Below are 15309 nucleotides of genomic sequence, written 5' to 3'. Positions count from 1 at the left end.
CAATCACCAGGCCCAGAACACTGTCACATAAGAAAAAGGAAGAAGGAGCTCTATGTCTAAGCCCTGTGTAAGCTCCATGTTAATGGTGTCAAAATTGGATTCATCACTACAACTGAGCATAATGCCGGCCATAGACGGTTCGAAAATCGGGCGATTTTTCCGGTGAAAAAAATCGGCCGATTTTCGCACTGTTAGTGGGTTAATTGGTCGGCTGTTTTTTGGGTTTTTTGCGCTTTGAGATTATCGGTCATGTTGGAAAATTTGCGGCTGATTTGGGCGATTGGCTGATTTTCCCGGCAATGATGGCAAAATTGGCTAATTGTTTTAACGATATAAAATTGGCGCATGAGCAGTGACCTGCAAGGGACAGAAGTTATGGGGTGAACTTTATGATTTAGTTGGCTGATTTTTTTCAGTGTTGGTGGTAACATTGGCCAAACGAACGACCGATTTTCCGTTTATCGTTCGAAAAATCGGCCGATGTTCGACCCCTCTATGGCCTGCATTAGAGTGCTCTATATATAGGGTGAGTCTATAGATGCACACAGCCTGTACCAGTAGCACACCCGCACTGGTGCCCCTTTAACACACGGTTTGCTAAGGGGGCACCATCAGGTAGGGGGAGCAGAAAGCATCGGCAGGGGAGTTCAAAAGAGAAGGTAATAGATTGCTCTGTGCAGTACCATTATAATCAAGTATCATTTTAGGGAAAGAAAAACGTATCCTTTACGATCAGATTGACGTCTTGCTGTGATACAGGCTAATCCTGGGGATTTGTTTTTTTTTTCCATTAATCGCATTATAATATTTTTGACTATTTGTGTACACATGTATGCAGCCTCACAGACATTGGTCTTTTTCCATGAGGCCGCATATATGCATACATGTGTTTTTGCTGTGTGCTTAGCGGGCTCCCAGCACAGGGCCGGGCTGTCAACAAGGACTTCTGGTCCCATGCTAACAATCGGGAATATGGAAGTCAGGTTCCTGATAACCTGATTGCTGTGATAGCCTCTGATTGGATTTCACAATGATCAGTCACTGTACAGCCCACCCCTGTTTTTTTTTTCTTTTTTTGAGCCTGGGTTCACACTGATGCGGTGCGGAATTCGCACCGTTTTCTGTGAATCCCACACCACATCGCATTCGCACCCCGTTCATGCGAACCGCTGCGAGTCTGTATGTTAAGTTAACAACACCCCAAAATCAGTTCGCAAAATGAGGTGCAATGTGCAGAATTGGATCGCATGGATATGAATATCCATGAAATCTGATTCTGGTGCGGACCAAGAAAAAGGTCCTGCACCTTTGCCCTGGTTCACACTGATGCGGTGCAGAATTCGCAGCATTTTCAGAATCGCACCCCGTTCATGCGAACCGCTGCGTGTGTGTATGTTAAGTTAACAACACCCCGAAAGCGGTCCGCAAAACACGGTGTGATGCGCAGAATCGGATCGCATAGGTGTGATTAACCATGTGATCCGATTCTAGTGCGGACTAAAAAAAGGGTCCTGCACCTTTTTGGTGCAGGTGCGGTGCGATTAGAGCCATACAAAATGTATGGCTCCAGTCACACCTCACACAAATCGCATGTGATTTGCACAGGAATGCGGTGCGGTTCCTGTGGGAATCACATGCGATATACTGCACCGCATACATGTGAACCCAGGCAGTGCAGATGCGGAGCGATTTGAGCCATACACAATGTATGGCTCACATCGCACCGCACAGAATTTGCATGTGATTTGCACAGGAATGCGGTGCAGTTCCTGTGCGAATCACATGTGATATGCTGCACTGCAGAAGTGTGAATCCAGACTGAATGGAGAGAAAGGTACACTGGGGAGGATTTACTAAAACTGGCGCACTCAGAATCTGGTGCAAATCTGCATAGTAACTAATCAGCTTCTAACTTCAGCTTGTTCAATTAAGCTTGGACAATAAAACCTGGAAGCTGATTGGTTACTATGCATATGTGCTCGAGATTCTGTGTGCGCCCGTTTTAGTAAATCCCCCCATTGCATCTTTTTCTCCTGCTAGAGGAGCAAATGTATATATTATATATATATATATATATATATATATATATATATATATATATATATATATATATATAAAAAAGAAAAATTGGCAGATCAGGGTTTGATCTCGATCAGTTATGGTCAAGGTCAGGGTCAAAGATCAGGGTCAGTGTATTTTAGGTAGGATTTAAAAAAAAAAATGAAATTAGTATCAGTGTCAGTTACTGTCCTTGTTAGTGCATTTTATGATGGATAAAAAAGCAAACCGTGCACAATGGTTTCTAGGCCTTCCTACAGGTACAAACAACAAATAACATATGTATATGTGGTATCGCTGTGATTGCCAGGAGCAGGAGAATTTATTTTGGGTTTTCTCTTGGTGGTGGATTATGGTAATAGTAAGAAATATACAACTAAATTTTTAAAAAAAGGTTGTAGTTGCAATAATTTGTACAGTTCTACTAACAAACATCAAACTTGCAAAACTGTGTTCAGGCATTAACATGGTAGTAAACCTAAAAAAAAAAAAAAAAAACGGATTCCCGGGCTGTGGCCACTTGAATGGCTGAAGCCACGATGATGTCAGTGCTGCACATGCTACAGCTGTGGCACACAGCTCTGAAGGAACGGCATGCCCGTGCCGCTCAATAGAATATCTCCTAAACAGTGAACGTTTAGGAAATATTCATTTTACTTACAGGTAAGGTTTATTATAAGCTTACCTGTAGGTAAACATCTAAAAAAATGAGTGTACTACCACTACTTTAAGCTTTGTTTTACCCTTGTCAAGAAGAGGTTAATACGTGGGCAGTACAGTGGCTAAATGGTTTGCACTTCCACCTGGCAGTACTAGGGTTGTTGGTTCGAATCCCAACCATGGCACCACCTACCTGGAGTTTGCATGTTCTCCCTGTGCCTGCGTGGGTTTCCTCCCACACTACAAAGACATGCTGGTAGGTTAATTGGGCCCTGTCTAAATTGGCCCTAGTATGTGTATGTATGAATGTGAGTTAGGGAGCTTAGATTGTACGCCCCTTGAGGGTTAGGGACTGATGTGAATGTACAATATGTATATGTAAAGCTCTGCGTAAAATTGTCAGCGCTGTATAAGTACCTGAAATAAATAAATGTTAGTGGATGGGGTGTTGTTATTATAAGTAATCCTGCCACTCTATTGAGTGTGAAAATTTGTAAAATTTTTTTAAAGCAGGGCGATTGGAATCTCGCTACACTATGTGTGGCTGAAAAAGAACACTGCACTTCACCCTGAACACACCATCCACACTGTGAAACATGGTGGTGGCAGCATCATGTTGTGGGGATGCTTTTCTTCAGCAGGGACGGGGAAGCTGGTCAGAGTTGATGAGAAGATGAATGGAGCCAAATACAGGGCAATCTTAGAAGATAACCCGTTAAAGTCTGAGACTTGAGACTGGGGCGGAGGTTCACCTTCCAGCAGGACAACGGCCCTAAACATACAGCCAGAGCTACAATGGAATGGTTTAGATCAAAGCATATTCATGTGTTAGAATGGCCCAGTCAAAGTCCAGACCTAAATCCAATTGAGAATCTGAGGCAAGACTTGAAAATTGCTGTTCTCAGATGATCTCCATACAATCTGACAGAGCTTGGGCTATATTGCAAAGAAGAATGGGCAAAAAGCTCACTCTCTAGAATGCCCCCTTTACTTTGGGAGACAATGGGAAGAAACCTGCCTATATTAGTGGCCAGTGAAAATAATGCCCCTTACATTGGTGGACAGGGAGAAGTATGCCCCCCTACATTAGTGGTCAGTGAGAAGAATGCCCCTTACGTTAGTGGTCAGTGGAAAGAATGCCCCCTTACATCAGTGGCCAGTGGAAATATTGCCCCTTACATCAGTGGTCAGAATGCTGTGTTTACATCGGTGGACAATAGCAAGAATGCCCCTTACATTGGTGTCCAGCGGGAAGAATGCCCCCCTTGAATTGGTGACCATTGGGAAGTATGCCCTCTCACAATAGTGGTCAGAATGTAACCCTTAGAGAAAGATAAAAAAATATCATTGGTGTCATCATACTCACTCACTAAGTGGCGTTGGAATCCAAACGAAGCGGACACCATATTGATGGCAGGTCAATCATCCACAGTTTATGGAACCCCAAGCAACCTCTGGAGGAACCCCAGGGTTTCAAAGAACCCTTTCCATGTTAGAATATGTTGGAAGACAACACAATTGCATTACTGGAGCAAATAGTTGTTGGTAAATGTTCATTTTTATTTGTTACCAGTTTCAAGAATATTATGCATAGCTGTTTTATCATTGTGTGTGTACATATAATATGACCACGAAGGATTAAGATAAAATATGAAGGAGATCTATCATCTTGTCACTTTGTGTTGTAAAACGTCATGCAGATTTTATCTGAGGCTGCATAGTGTGTACAGATCAAGACATTATTATTTAGAACCTAAACTGTGTCACTCTTTCGGAATACCATTACAATATTTCATGTTTATTACATTGCATTATTTGCATTTGATGTACACTGAAGGAACTTCTATGGATATGGTTAATGTAAAGCACAGCGTTGGGGGATGGGTATAAGGACACGCATGAAAAGTGGAACAGGAGATAAAATGTAATTAGTCATGTTGAATATTAAATAGATTTGTATGACCCTCCGTAAGCAAAACCTCGTTATTTAAATATTTATTGCTCCCCCATGCATCTGAAAATGCACCCATTTATGTGCATTGCCCTGCTTTTATAGATGAATGGCATTGCAATTTTGAAGGACTGACTTATATGGAAAAGTGTAGCACCAAAAGTGCACACACAGGATTTTCTATTTTAGTATACTGTAACTCTCAGGTGGGAACAAGCTCTACTGAAAACAATGGATTTTCTCATGTTCCTGCATTGTGTCTGTGTTGGAAAAATATAACAAAATGCCTGACAAAGTATCTTGTGGGAACAAACCTTTAATGAATATATTTGTGTAGCTCCTGTTATGGCCTGGTGTATCAGGCTTCCATAGACCCTGCTAGAGAAAGCTTCTATTGATTCAGTCTTACCATTACCGGCAGTGAGTTATTCATAGCCCAAAGCGTCATGAATGGCATTATCTGCAAATGTATTTTCCCATCACCTCCAGGAATTGTGGGTATCCAACTTCCCACAATTCCTCATTTCCACATTGAAAAACAAATGAACACTGCCTCTTCTGATCCTTCATCATTTCCCTTGTTTGTACCCTCAGTTGTATAGAATTGATATTTATTTTCATTATATGTAAAGATGTAATATATATAACAGGAAAATCAATGTTTCTACATGTTTTATTTTGTAGCTTTAATGGTAGAGCTACATTTGATTTCCCCGAAGTTGCTAGAGAACGTGACATTTCATTTCTGCTCCAAAACGGTACAGTCTTGTTATGATTTAGGCCCCTTTCACATGGGACGGGTTCTGTATAGATCAGTAGGGGAGAGCGGGCAGATAACTGGTCCATTTCCTCTCTGTTTTTGCGGAGTAGACACAGACAGAACCTGGTCTGCGCTTGTCTGTTTACACCCAACTACCTTCGATCAGTGGACTGGATCAGATTGAAAGTTGGAAGGTGTAGGTGGTCACAGGTTTGTTTACCCCCACCAGTCTATAAGGCTGAATAGAGGGTCCGATCAGGTCCGTCTGAAAAACTGACAGACGGACCTGATCGGACCGTTTGTGAAAAAAGGGCCTTATAATCCACTCAAATTGTTGTCCTCCATTATGATTGGCAGGGAATCCTGTGAACAGACCCCCCCCCCCCTTTCAGCAGAGTAAATGAAACAGATGTCACTTTTTGACATCCATATTTCCTCATATTTTGATTCCTCCAGTTTGTGACTGTAGGAAATGGATCAATGTTGAATCTATGGGCAGGCATATCTGTGTACATTATTTTACCTTTAATCCATCTCCTTTAGGTCCAAAAAAATGGAATAGGATGCAGACCTTTTCCTTTTTTAAAAGGTAATCAGTGTAAACAGATGCATGTCTGTTTACATCCATCTACCCATATACTAATATTGAGCTTCTGATCAGATCCGCCTATAAGCCTGACACGTGGATCAGATTGGGTCGCCCATGTGAAAGAACCCTATTTTTGTTAGATAAATCTAGGGAAAATATAAAGAAAACTTACAGTTGCTTACATAGTACAGCTTTTAAGGCAGCAACTGTATGCCACAAGCGTAATGCTGCATGCTCCAGCACTGTCTGAGGCAACATACATATGTGACACCCTTACAAAAAATGGTTGGAGTAAGTGTCACCAGCAAAGGAAGGCACAGAAAACAATTAAAACAGAGTTTCTGACCCTCCCCAATCGGAAAATGTATTTTTGTATTTGTCCATGATGGGGAGATTTTCCATTACTCCCTAGGAAGTAAAAATCTCCCTAATATGAACATGTCAAAAAAGTCCTGCCATAGACTCTACACTCTATCTAAAACAAATTTTAAAATTTTGGCTGGAGTGGACTTTGATAGCCTAGAATCATTTTAAGTTTAGCCCTATAGATATTACAAGACTGGAAGGGATATTCTTCTCTTGAAGCACATTGTGGAACATCATAAAGCAACATTTCTTAACCATGGTTCCATGGACGTCTAGGGTTCCTCCAGAGGTTGCTAGGGGTTCCTTGGCCAGTGAGTAATTTGTGCCTCTTGGATAAATTATCACTGACACCAAAGAGCTTTTCAGTTATCTGTAAGGAGGCATTTTTCCCTCTGACCACCACCAATGTAAGTGGGTTTTCCACCACAGACCACCAATCTACGGGAACCCTTCTCCTCAGACAACTAGAGTAGAGGAACCCTCACTAATCAATAGTGTAAATGGGGCACTACATGGACTGCCACTGTAAATGGGCATTTCACTAATCAACAATGTACAGGGAGCACTTTTCCACTGACCACCTATATGAAGGAGCAGTACAATCTTTACAGACTTTTTTCTGGTCTCTACCATTATTGTTTCATTTCATTATTATTATGGAAAATAATTTTGTCATGTATAGAGCAGCTCTGGGTGTCCAATACACTAAGTATACTATATTCCTTTTTTTTATTCTTATATTCACAACTTTCTGTTTGTGTTAATGGCCTTTGAGCAGTAGATATAAGTATTATAGGCAGGGCTTCCCTGGGACCTAAAAGTTAACTCACAGGGTTCCTCTGTGTTAGAAAGACTGTCATAGACTGAACTGAGCAGGTATCTCCATACCCAAAAATCTGATTCAATTGCAATAACCTCACAATCATACCTGTTTATATGTGTAGTTAGAAGAAATCAACTAACATATTGAGGGAGATTTACTAAAACCGACGCACTCAAAATCTGGTGCACCTGTGCTTGGTAGCCAACCAGCTTCTAACTTCAGCTTATTCAGTTATGCTTTGGCAATAAAACGTGGAAGCTGATTAGTTTTTCTGCTGAGTTGCACCAGATTCTGCATCTTCTAGTTTTAGTAAATAACCCCCATTGCATCTTTACTGGATCACACCAAGGGTGACCATACAACAGACAGATTTGTCAGCAAGAGCAATGGGCAGTATGAGACTTGCTTGTCCTTCCTTAAATTGTACACCATGGAGATGAGACTTGACAGTTGGCTGCAGAGATTGTCAAACATGGCAGAAAATCTCCAAATATGTATTTATTTAACTTTTACACACCATGGTTATAGCAAGAGATGTTCAAATATTGGAAAATGTTGGCCATGCATGGCCACAGTAAGTTCCTCAGGCATCTGAGTAAACAAAATGTTCTCCTGCTTTGGCCTTCTGGAATCATACAGGTGTCAGCATAGACTAATGTCTATCAAAATTTAGCATAGCCAATAAAGGGTTGCACTTTATTTTCCTTTCTGCTTAGTTCTGTCAGCAAGTTTCACAGCAGTGTGGTTTTATTTATTAGATGCAATTACCTGATTGGATTAACTCCAGTGTTTCATACTATTCAGCATTCACCTAGTCACTTGTCCTCCGTCACCAGTTCATGGCTTACATTTGACATTGGGCTGTATACTCCATATATCTAATCTTTTCCATTCCAGAGTGACAGACTTCATATCAAAGGAGGGAAAATTGTGAACGATGATCAGTCATTCTGTGCAGACATTTACATTGAAGATGGCTTAATAAAGTAAGTGAGAGGCAATATATTACAATGTATTGTATGGTTCTATTCAACAATATATTTCGTGAAATGTGTACTTTTACCTCTACCCTCCCCCTCAAAACTGCTGTCCAAAGGTGCCCCCTGTGCACTTTCATCCAGAGTTGGGGCACTCTAATACAGGAGTATGTGTTACTGGCCAGATTACCAAGTGTAAACAAAGGGAAAAGGCCTAAAAAATAAAACTAATACAGCCACCACATCTAATGATTGGTAAGCTGCAATATATACATTTTTTAGTTTTGGGTTTAATGCCGCTTTAAACCTCACACTTGCCCTAGCTACTACACATTACTTTATATAAAAAAGGTTCTTGTAAAATAATGTTAAAATTAGGATTGTATTAGCATAAATTAGCATATATGCTGAAGTGACACACCGCTGTTAATCTGCCTGTGCAAAATGTGTTCCTACTAAACTGTGGACGCACCAAGGAAATATATAACAATGACTAAATTAAAAGCAAAAGGTACTAGGAGGTCACTTGGAAGATCTCCTCTGTTGAATGTGGAAACTATTTTATATCTTTGATTCACTACTACTTGATCCTATATACACTTTTACCACTTGACAGCCTATTGCTCCTCAGGTGTGCACCCCTAGAGGAATTACTTTCGAGACTTTTTTTTTTTAAACAGCTGTTATGTGCTTTGAAAACTTTGATAAAAATATTGAAGTATAAAAGGTAATAGGAGATTACCTCAGCTACCTAGAAAGTTGTTGTGTTGAATGTTCTGGTGCCCAACCCTTGGACCAGGGGATACATGGCACTACTTGTACGACCCTCAGGTCCCTTGCAGTGAGCAGTGTTTTAATGTTGACTTAAACCAGTGTAGAATAAATACCCAATTGCCAGCCAATCATATACTCTACCTGGTACGTCACTGGACTTCCATTGATTATACTGAGATGATGTCTACAGCTGTCGACCAGATTGGCTTTGTTAGACTATGATATAGACACCCAGACGCGATGACCTTACATCACCCCAAAGCAGTGATCTATAGTAGTCTCATCTAAAGTCTCTTTGGTCTCTGACCATCCCTTGTAGCATGCCTGCAGTTTCTGATACTTATTTTTGTAGAATGGCCATAGACTGATCTGGCCATTAATAGATTAGGGAGGGATCTAGCCTATTTGATCTAGGGGTGCAGTAAAAAAGGTCAGGGGCATAATGGAAGCTGTATTCCCTGTTCAATCGGCACGTTACTGTACCACAGATTCACAACCCCGAAGTCAAGTCTGACAGATTGTGCAGAGGAGATGCACTAGTGAACAGAGAGCATTAGAATGTTAAAGGATGATTAAATAGGAACCTGTGCCCCCTTAAATCAGGTTTTCTTATCAGAGTCCCTCCTTACATCAGGGGTCATTCTCAGAGTTCCCCCTTACATTGGGGTTCCTATAAGTGTCCCCCCTTACATCAGGTGTCCTCATCAGAGTGCCCCTTACATACAAAGTCCACATCAGAGTGCACCCTTACATCAATTCCTCCCCTCAAAGTGCCCCCTTACATTAGCTGTCCCCTTTCATCAACTGTCTCCATCAAGGCTCATTGACGCACGCTCAGATATCTGGGGGGGGGGGAGCACAAATAAAATCTGGGGGGCTTAGCCCACCCCATCACCCCCCTAGATCCAGGCCTGCCCCCTATATCATGAAAATTGACCACCACTGGTCTAATGAAAAGACCTGACCAGCTGATGACTGAAGTAAACCTTTTGTGGATGCATACCATATGCTGTAGAGAAAAATAAATGCAAAACACTGTAGATTACAAATCACACTTTCTACATATTTATAAAAAAAAAAATTACATTATATACACTTCAGTCAGAACTAAAAATGAAGCCTTAAATTACATTTGATGGATGTAGCCTACCATTCCTGGACTTTTTTTTTATCATGGCATAGCTGTAGTGCCAGGCCAAGTCTTTACTAAGAGTGACACAGGGGTAGATATACTAAATCTGGAGTACGCAGAATCTGGTGCAGCTGTGCATGGTAGCCAATCAGCTTCTAACCTCAGCTTGTTCAGTTAAGCTTTGGCAAAAAAACATGGAAGCGGATTGGTTTCTATGCAGAGTTGCACCAGATTTTGCACTCTTCAGTCTTAGTAACTAACCCCCACTGTCACCTTGCCCTTGTCTCTGCAAAGTTGTCCTGTTGTCCCTCCTATGCTCATCTGGCCAACAATACCTCATCAATCTTTCCTCCATTGCTATCTTCAAAATCACCAATGTCACTAACAGCGGGGAGTGGTGACATCACTTCTTTGACCCTATTACAGTGCTTGGAACTATCCATTGACTGCTAGACCCTGGAACTGCCCCAGAGGTGTAGGTCAAATGTCCGCCATACTTGATGTGTTGTTCCTTAAAAAAAAATATATATTCTCATTTACTTTATTGTATTGTTCTAGACAAATTGGGGAAAACCTGATTGTCCCTGGTGGTGTTAAGTCCATCGATGCCCATGGCTTGCTGGTCATACCTGGAGGAATAGATGTCCACACGAGACTACAGATGCCTGTGATGGGAATGATTGGCGCAGATGACTTCTTCCAGGGAACTAAAGCCGCTTTAGCTGGAGGCACTACGATGATCAGTGAGTAAACCAAATGCAGGCCTTAGACTAAAGTGTATGTAAACTCCAAGGAAGATCTTCTAATACTTGCATTCTTTTGGTCTGTTACTGCCCGAAATCTAGTGAGCTCATACTTTCCCGTGGTCCTTGCGTGTAACGTTCCAGATTCATGGGTGGTTCTAAGATCTCTTTCACTTTGCACTTTTGCACTTCCAAACAGGTACATTAGAATAGCGATTTGCTATAATGAATACAGGGATTCAATGATTAATTATTGGGATGTACCTTTGGGGTTATACATAGATGTGTCTTTTTACAGAACATATGCTGCCCGGAAGAGGCACAATTCAAATTTATAGGCTATCCCAAAAAAATACTATTATACTGCCAGTTATAGGGTGCTCACCTAGGATCATTGATCCATCATATGCAAGTAAGGCTTGATATTCTTCTTTCTGCACTGCTTTCACTACTGGTGACCTCAGTGTCTGGCACCCCAGGAGTGGGGGAGGGGGCAAATGGGGCTAGTATAGTATACTTTTTAAACTGAATATTATGTAACTTTCTTTTCCCCATTTCTCTGTCTTATGTGGAGATCTCTCTACAATATAGGCTCTTTCTTAGTCTTTATATACAGTATATATCTTATTTGGACCAGAATCACTGACTTTACTACGTTTAAATAAGTGGGGAATTTAGTCAGGCTAATGTAATTATGGAAGCACTAACCATTGAGGAGGGCCACCTACATTGTTTTTAGCTATTATATACTTTTTTATGTTAAGTACTGTCGCGGGATAGGAGAGTTGCCCCTCCAGCTCTCCTCTCATCGATTGGTCCACCATGGTATGGCCGAATGCTCCCTCCAATTTTCCTTTATGCAGATGCATGTACTTTAAAATCATATAGCTGTTTAACTGATCTGAGATATATACATTTGGTAGCATATATGTTTGTTCATCAACCTATATTCTTTCATATAGAAGTCATCCTACAGCTACTGAAGAAGTGATATTTATTGCGAAACATGTTGAGTTATTGCACTTACTACTATCAGAATAGCTTCACTTAACTTTTGCCGAGTCACGGTATATTTTCTACTGTGGGACCTACTGTTAGTACATGATTCCGCATTGTCTATACATTGTTGTATGTTGCAGGGGTTGTCTATACCCTGTAACAATTTTATAATTGTATGTATCCGTGTATGTCCATGTATCACACTAAGTAAATAGGTGCAGCACTAAAAAACATTAATAATGTCCATAAACATGTTAAACTAAATGACAAAAAAGTGACAGTCTGTGCGAATAAGCAGTAGAATCCAATAATAGTGCTCCGAATAGTATGGTAGGATTATGCACTCACCAAATGCGTAATGTATATACGCATTAAATTACTCTGTAGAGGTCCACTTTAGGAGTTGGGTAACATCCTAATCCAGGATAATCCTCCCTCTAGGTAAGGTGGTGCTATCAGGAGCTCACAGATAGGTACAGGATCCAGCTGGCCAGAGATCCCTTTAAGGGATGGGCGGGTGTAGGTGCCTGCTTTAAGGGACTCCCTTCTCTGGATACTTTAGGGATGGCTGGCTCTGCCACCCCCAGCCCGGTTACCACACAATTCTGTTCCCATGCTCATGCCCCCACAGTAACCACCCTGTGTTAAGAATTGATTTCCATATCTTTTTATATCTATAAACAAATGTTTTGTCTTTCATTTCTATTTTAAACTGAATGGGTTGTTTTACATGGTGAGGGTTCACATATACTTTAAAGGTGAGCTGTGTTAGGAAATTGAGCCTAAGTCAGTATATTATATTGTGCCTGAATCAGTACATTATGTTGTGTCTGAGTCAGTATATTAAACACTACATTGCCAAAAGTATTGGGACATCTACATTTGCATGCACATGAACTTTAATGGCATCCCATTCTTAGTCTGTCAGGTTCAATATTGAGGTGGCCCATCCTTTGCAGCTATAACAGCTTCAACTCTTCTGGGAAGGCTGTCCACAAGGTTTAGGAGTGTGTCTATGGGAATGTTTGACCATTCTTCCAGAAGCACATTTGCAAGGTCAGGCACTGATGTCGGCCGAGAAGGCCTGGCTCACAGTCCCTGCTCTAATTTAACCCAAAGGTGTTCTGTCGGGTTGAGGTCAGGACTCTTTCCAGGCCTGTCAAGCTCTTTCACCCCAAACTCACTCATCCATGTCTTTATGGACCTTGCTTTGTGAACTGGTGTGCAGTCATGTTGGAACAGGAAGGGGCCATCAAAGTTGGGAGCATAAAAATGTCCAAAATGTCTTGGTATGCTGATGCCTTAAGAGTTCCCTTCACTAGAACTAAGGGGCCAAGTCCAACTCCTGGAAAAAAAACACCACACCATAATCCCCCTAAACTTTACACTTGGCACAATACAGTCAGGCAAGTACCATTCTCCTGGCAAACACCAAACCCAGACATGTCCATCAGATTGGGGAAAGAACAAAGAGAGGGCGCACAGGCCTAGTGCATTACCATAAAAATGTTTAATAAAAAATAAAGTAGGTGTTGTACTCACAAACGACAATATAGTCAAGGCACATCATAAAAGAACAGCTGGGTCAACACCACGCTGAGTAACAGTCCGCAATAGGGAGTTTAGACATCCAAAAGGCTGACGCGTTTCGAGGACTTGCCTCTTCCTCTGAGGCTCTGAGGAAGAGGCAAGTCCTCGAAACGAGTCAGCCTTTTGGATGTCTACACTCCCTATTGCGGACTGTTACTCAGCGCGGTGTTGACCCAGCTGTTCTTTTATGATGTGCCTTGACTATATTGTCGTTTGTGAGTACAACACCTACTTTATTTTTTATTAAACATTTTTTATGGTAATGCACTAGGCCTGTGCGCCCTCTCTTTGTTCTTTCCCCATTCAGTATATTTGGATTCCCCCGGTCCATTTGAGGGCAGCAAGGTGTGCATGTTCCAGGACATTCTTAATGTGGTTGTAGCCTGCATCGAGTCCATCCCCAAGCGCAGGAGCATTTGTGTTTGCTGGTTCTATGTCCATCAGATTGCCAGACAAAGAAATGCGAATCATTACTCCAGAGAACATGTCTCCACAGCTCTAGAGTCCAGTGACAGCGTGCTTTACACCACTGCATCTGACGCTTTGCATTGTACTTTGTGTTATAAGGCTTGGATGCAGCTGCTCGGCCATGGAAACCCATTCCATGAAGCTCTCTATGCACTGTTGTTTTGCTAATCTAAAAGCCACACAAAGTTTGGAGGTGTTTAGCTATTGACTCTGAAGACAATTAGCGACTTCTGCGCACTGGCGCTTTAGCATGCGCTGTCCCTGCTCTGTCACTTTAGAAGTTGCTGTTGTTCCCAGTTGCTTCCACTTAATCATAATACCACTAACAGTTGACCGTGGAACATTTAGTAGCAAGGAAATGTCACGGATGGACTTATTGCACAGGTGGTAACCTATCACGGTACTGCTCTTGAATTCACTGAGCTCCTGAGAGTGACCCATTCTTTCACAAATGTTTGTAGAAGCAGTCTGCATGCCTAGGTGCTTGATTTTATACACCTGTGGCCATGGAGGTGATTGTAACTCCTCAATCCAATGATTTGGAGGGGTGTCCCAATACTTTTGGCAATATACTGTATATTGTCTGAGTCTGTTATTAAAGGGGCTCTTTTACACAAAATATGAATGGGATGAGTAATTGGAGGCTCCTGCTGTAATGTAGACCTGGGCACTGATCACAACCAGAAGAGGTGAGAAGTAGTAGGCAGTATTCATGATGTCCTAATGCTTATCCTGGTCTGTAATATTCAAGTGGTATCAGGCAGGGAGGACCTGCCTCAATTCCTGCCTGATTAGTGCTGAAATATGCATAATACCTTTTGCATTTCTTTGTGATATCTTTTGTGCTGGAAGTAAAGGTTTGTTCACTATGTGACCACAGCTGCATATTATGGAGCATGAGCAGGTTCAAGACACCATAGAGCCTATTATTCACTTGCATCTGCCCAATTAAATGGGCAGCAGAGTGGCTTAGTGGTTAACATTTCTGCCTTGCAGCACTAGGATCCTTGGTCTGAATCCTAACCAGGACACCATCTGCATAGAGTTTGCATGTTCTCCCTGTGTGTGTGTTTCCTCTCACACTCCTAAGACATTCTCGTAGGATAATTGGCTCCTGTTTAAATTGACCCCAGTATGTGTATATATGAATGTGAGTCAGGGACTTTTAATTGTAATCTCCTTGAGGCTAGGGACTGATGTGAATGTACAATGTGTAAAGCGTGTTAAATGCTATATAAGGACTTAGAATGAATTAATAACGGTTTGTACTTAGGTCTCTGATTCACTGGGAAGACCCAATAAATGGTTCTCAGACCGAGGCCCTTTGCTGACCACATCTTCTGCTTGCACAAGTAGCCCATTACATGGCATATTTAATGTACATTTGAAAACTATGTACACAGGCATCCATAGAACTGT

At 41.6% G+C, this 15309-nt stretch overlaps 1 protein-coding gene across 2 annotated transcripts in view; it reads left to right on the top strand.

The window, feature by feature from the left end:
• Positions 1-15309, top strand: part of DPYSL4 (dihydropyrimidinase like 4) — a 64987-nt gene that overhangs the window by 7891 nt on the left and 41787 nt on the right. For both annotated transcript variants that reach the window (XM_089669233.1, XM_089669230.1), the window contains exons 2-3: positions 8105-8193; positions 10649-10833. In XM_089669233.1, coding sequence (XP_089525359.1) covers positions 8105-8193; positions 10649-10833 — 274 coding nt within the window. The remainder of the gene's footprint in view (positions 1-8104; positions 8194-10648; positions 10834-15309) is intronic.

This window comes from Staurois parvus, unplaced genomic scaffold (assembly GCF_062004578.1).
Source record: "Staurois parvus isolate SC_StPar_1 unplaced genomic scaffold, SC_StPar_1.0 ptg000009l, whole genome shotgun sequence".
Taxonomy (NCBI): domain Eukaryota; kingdom Metazoa; phylum Chordata; class Amphibia; order Anura; family Ranidae; genus Staurois; species Staurois parvus.
This window is presented reverse-complemented; position numbering and strand designations above follow the sequence as displayed.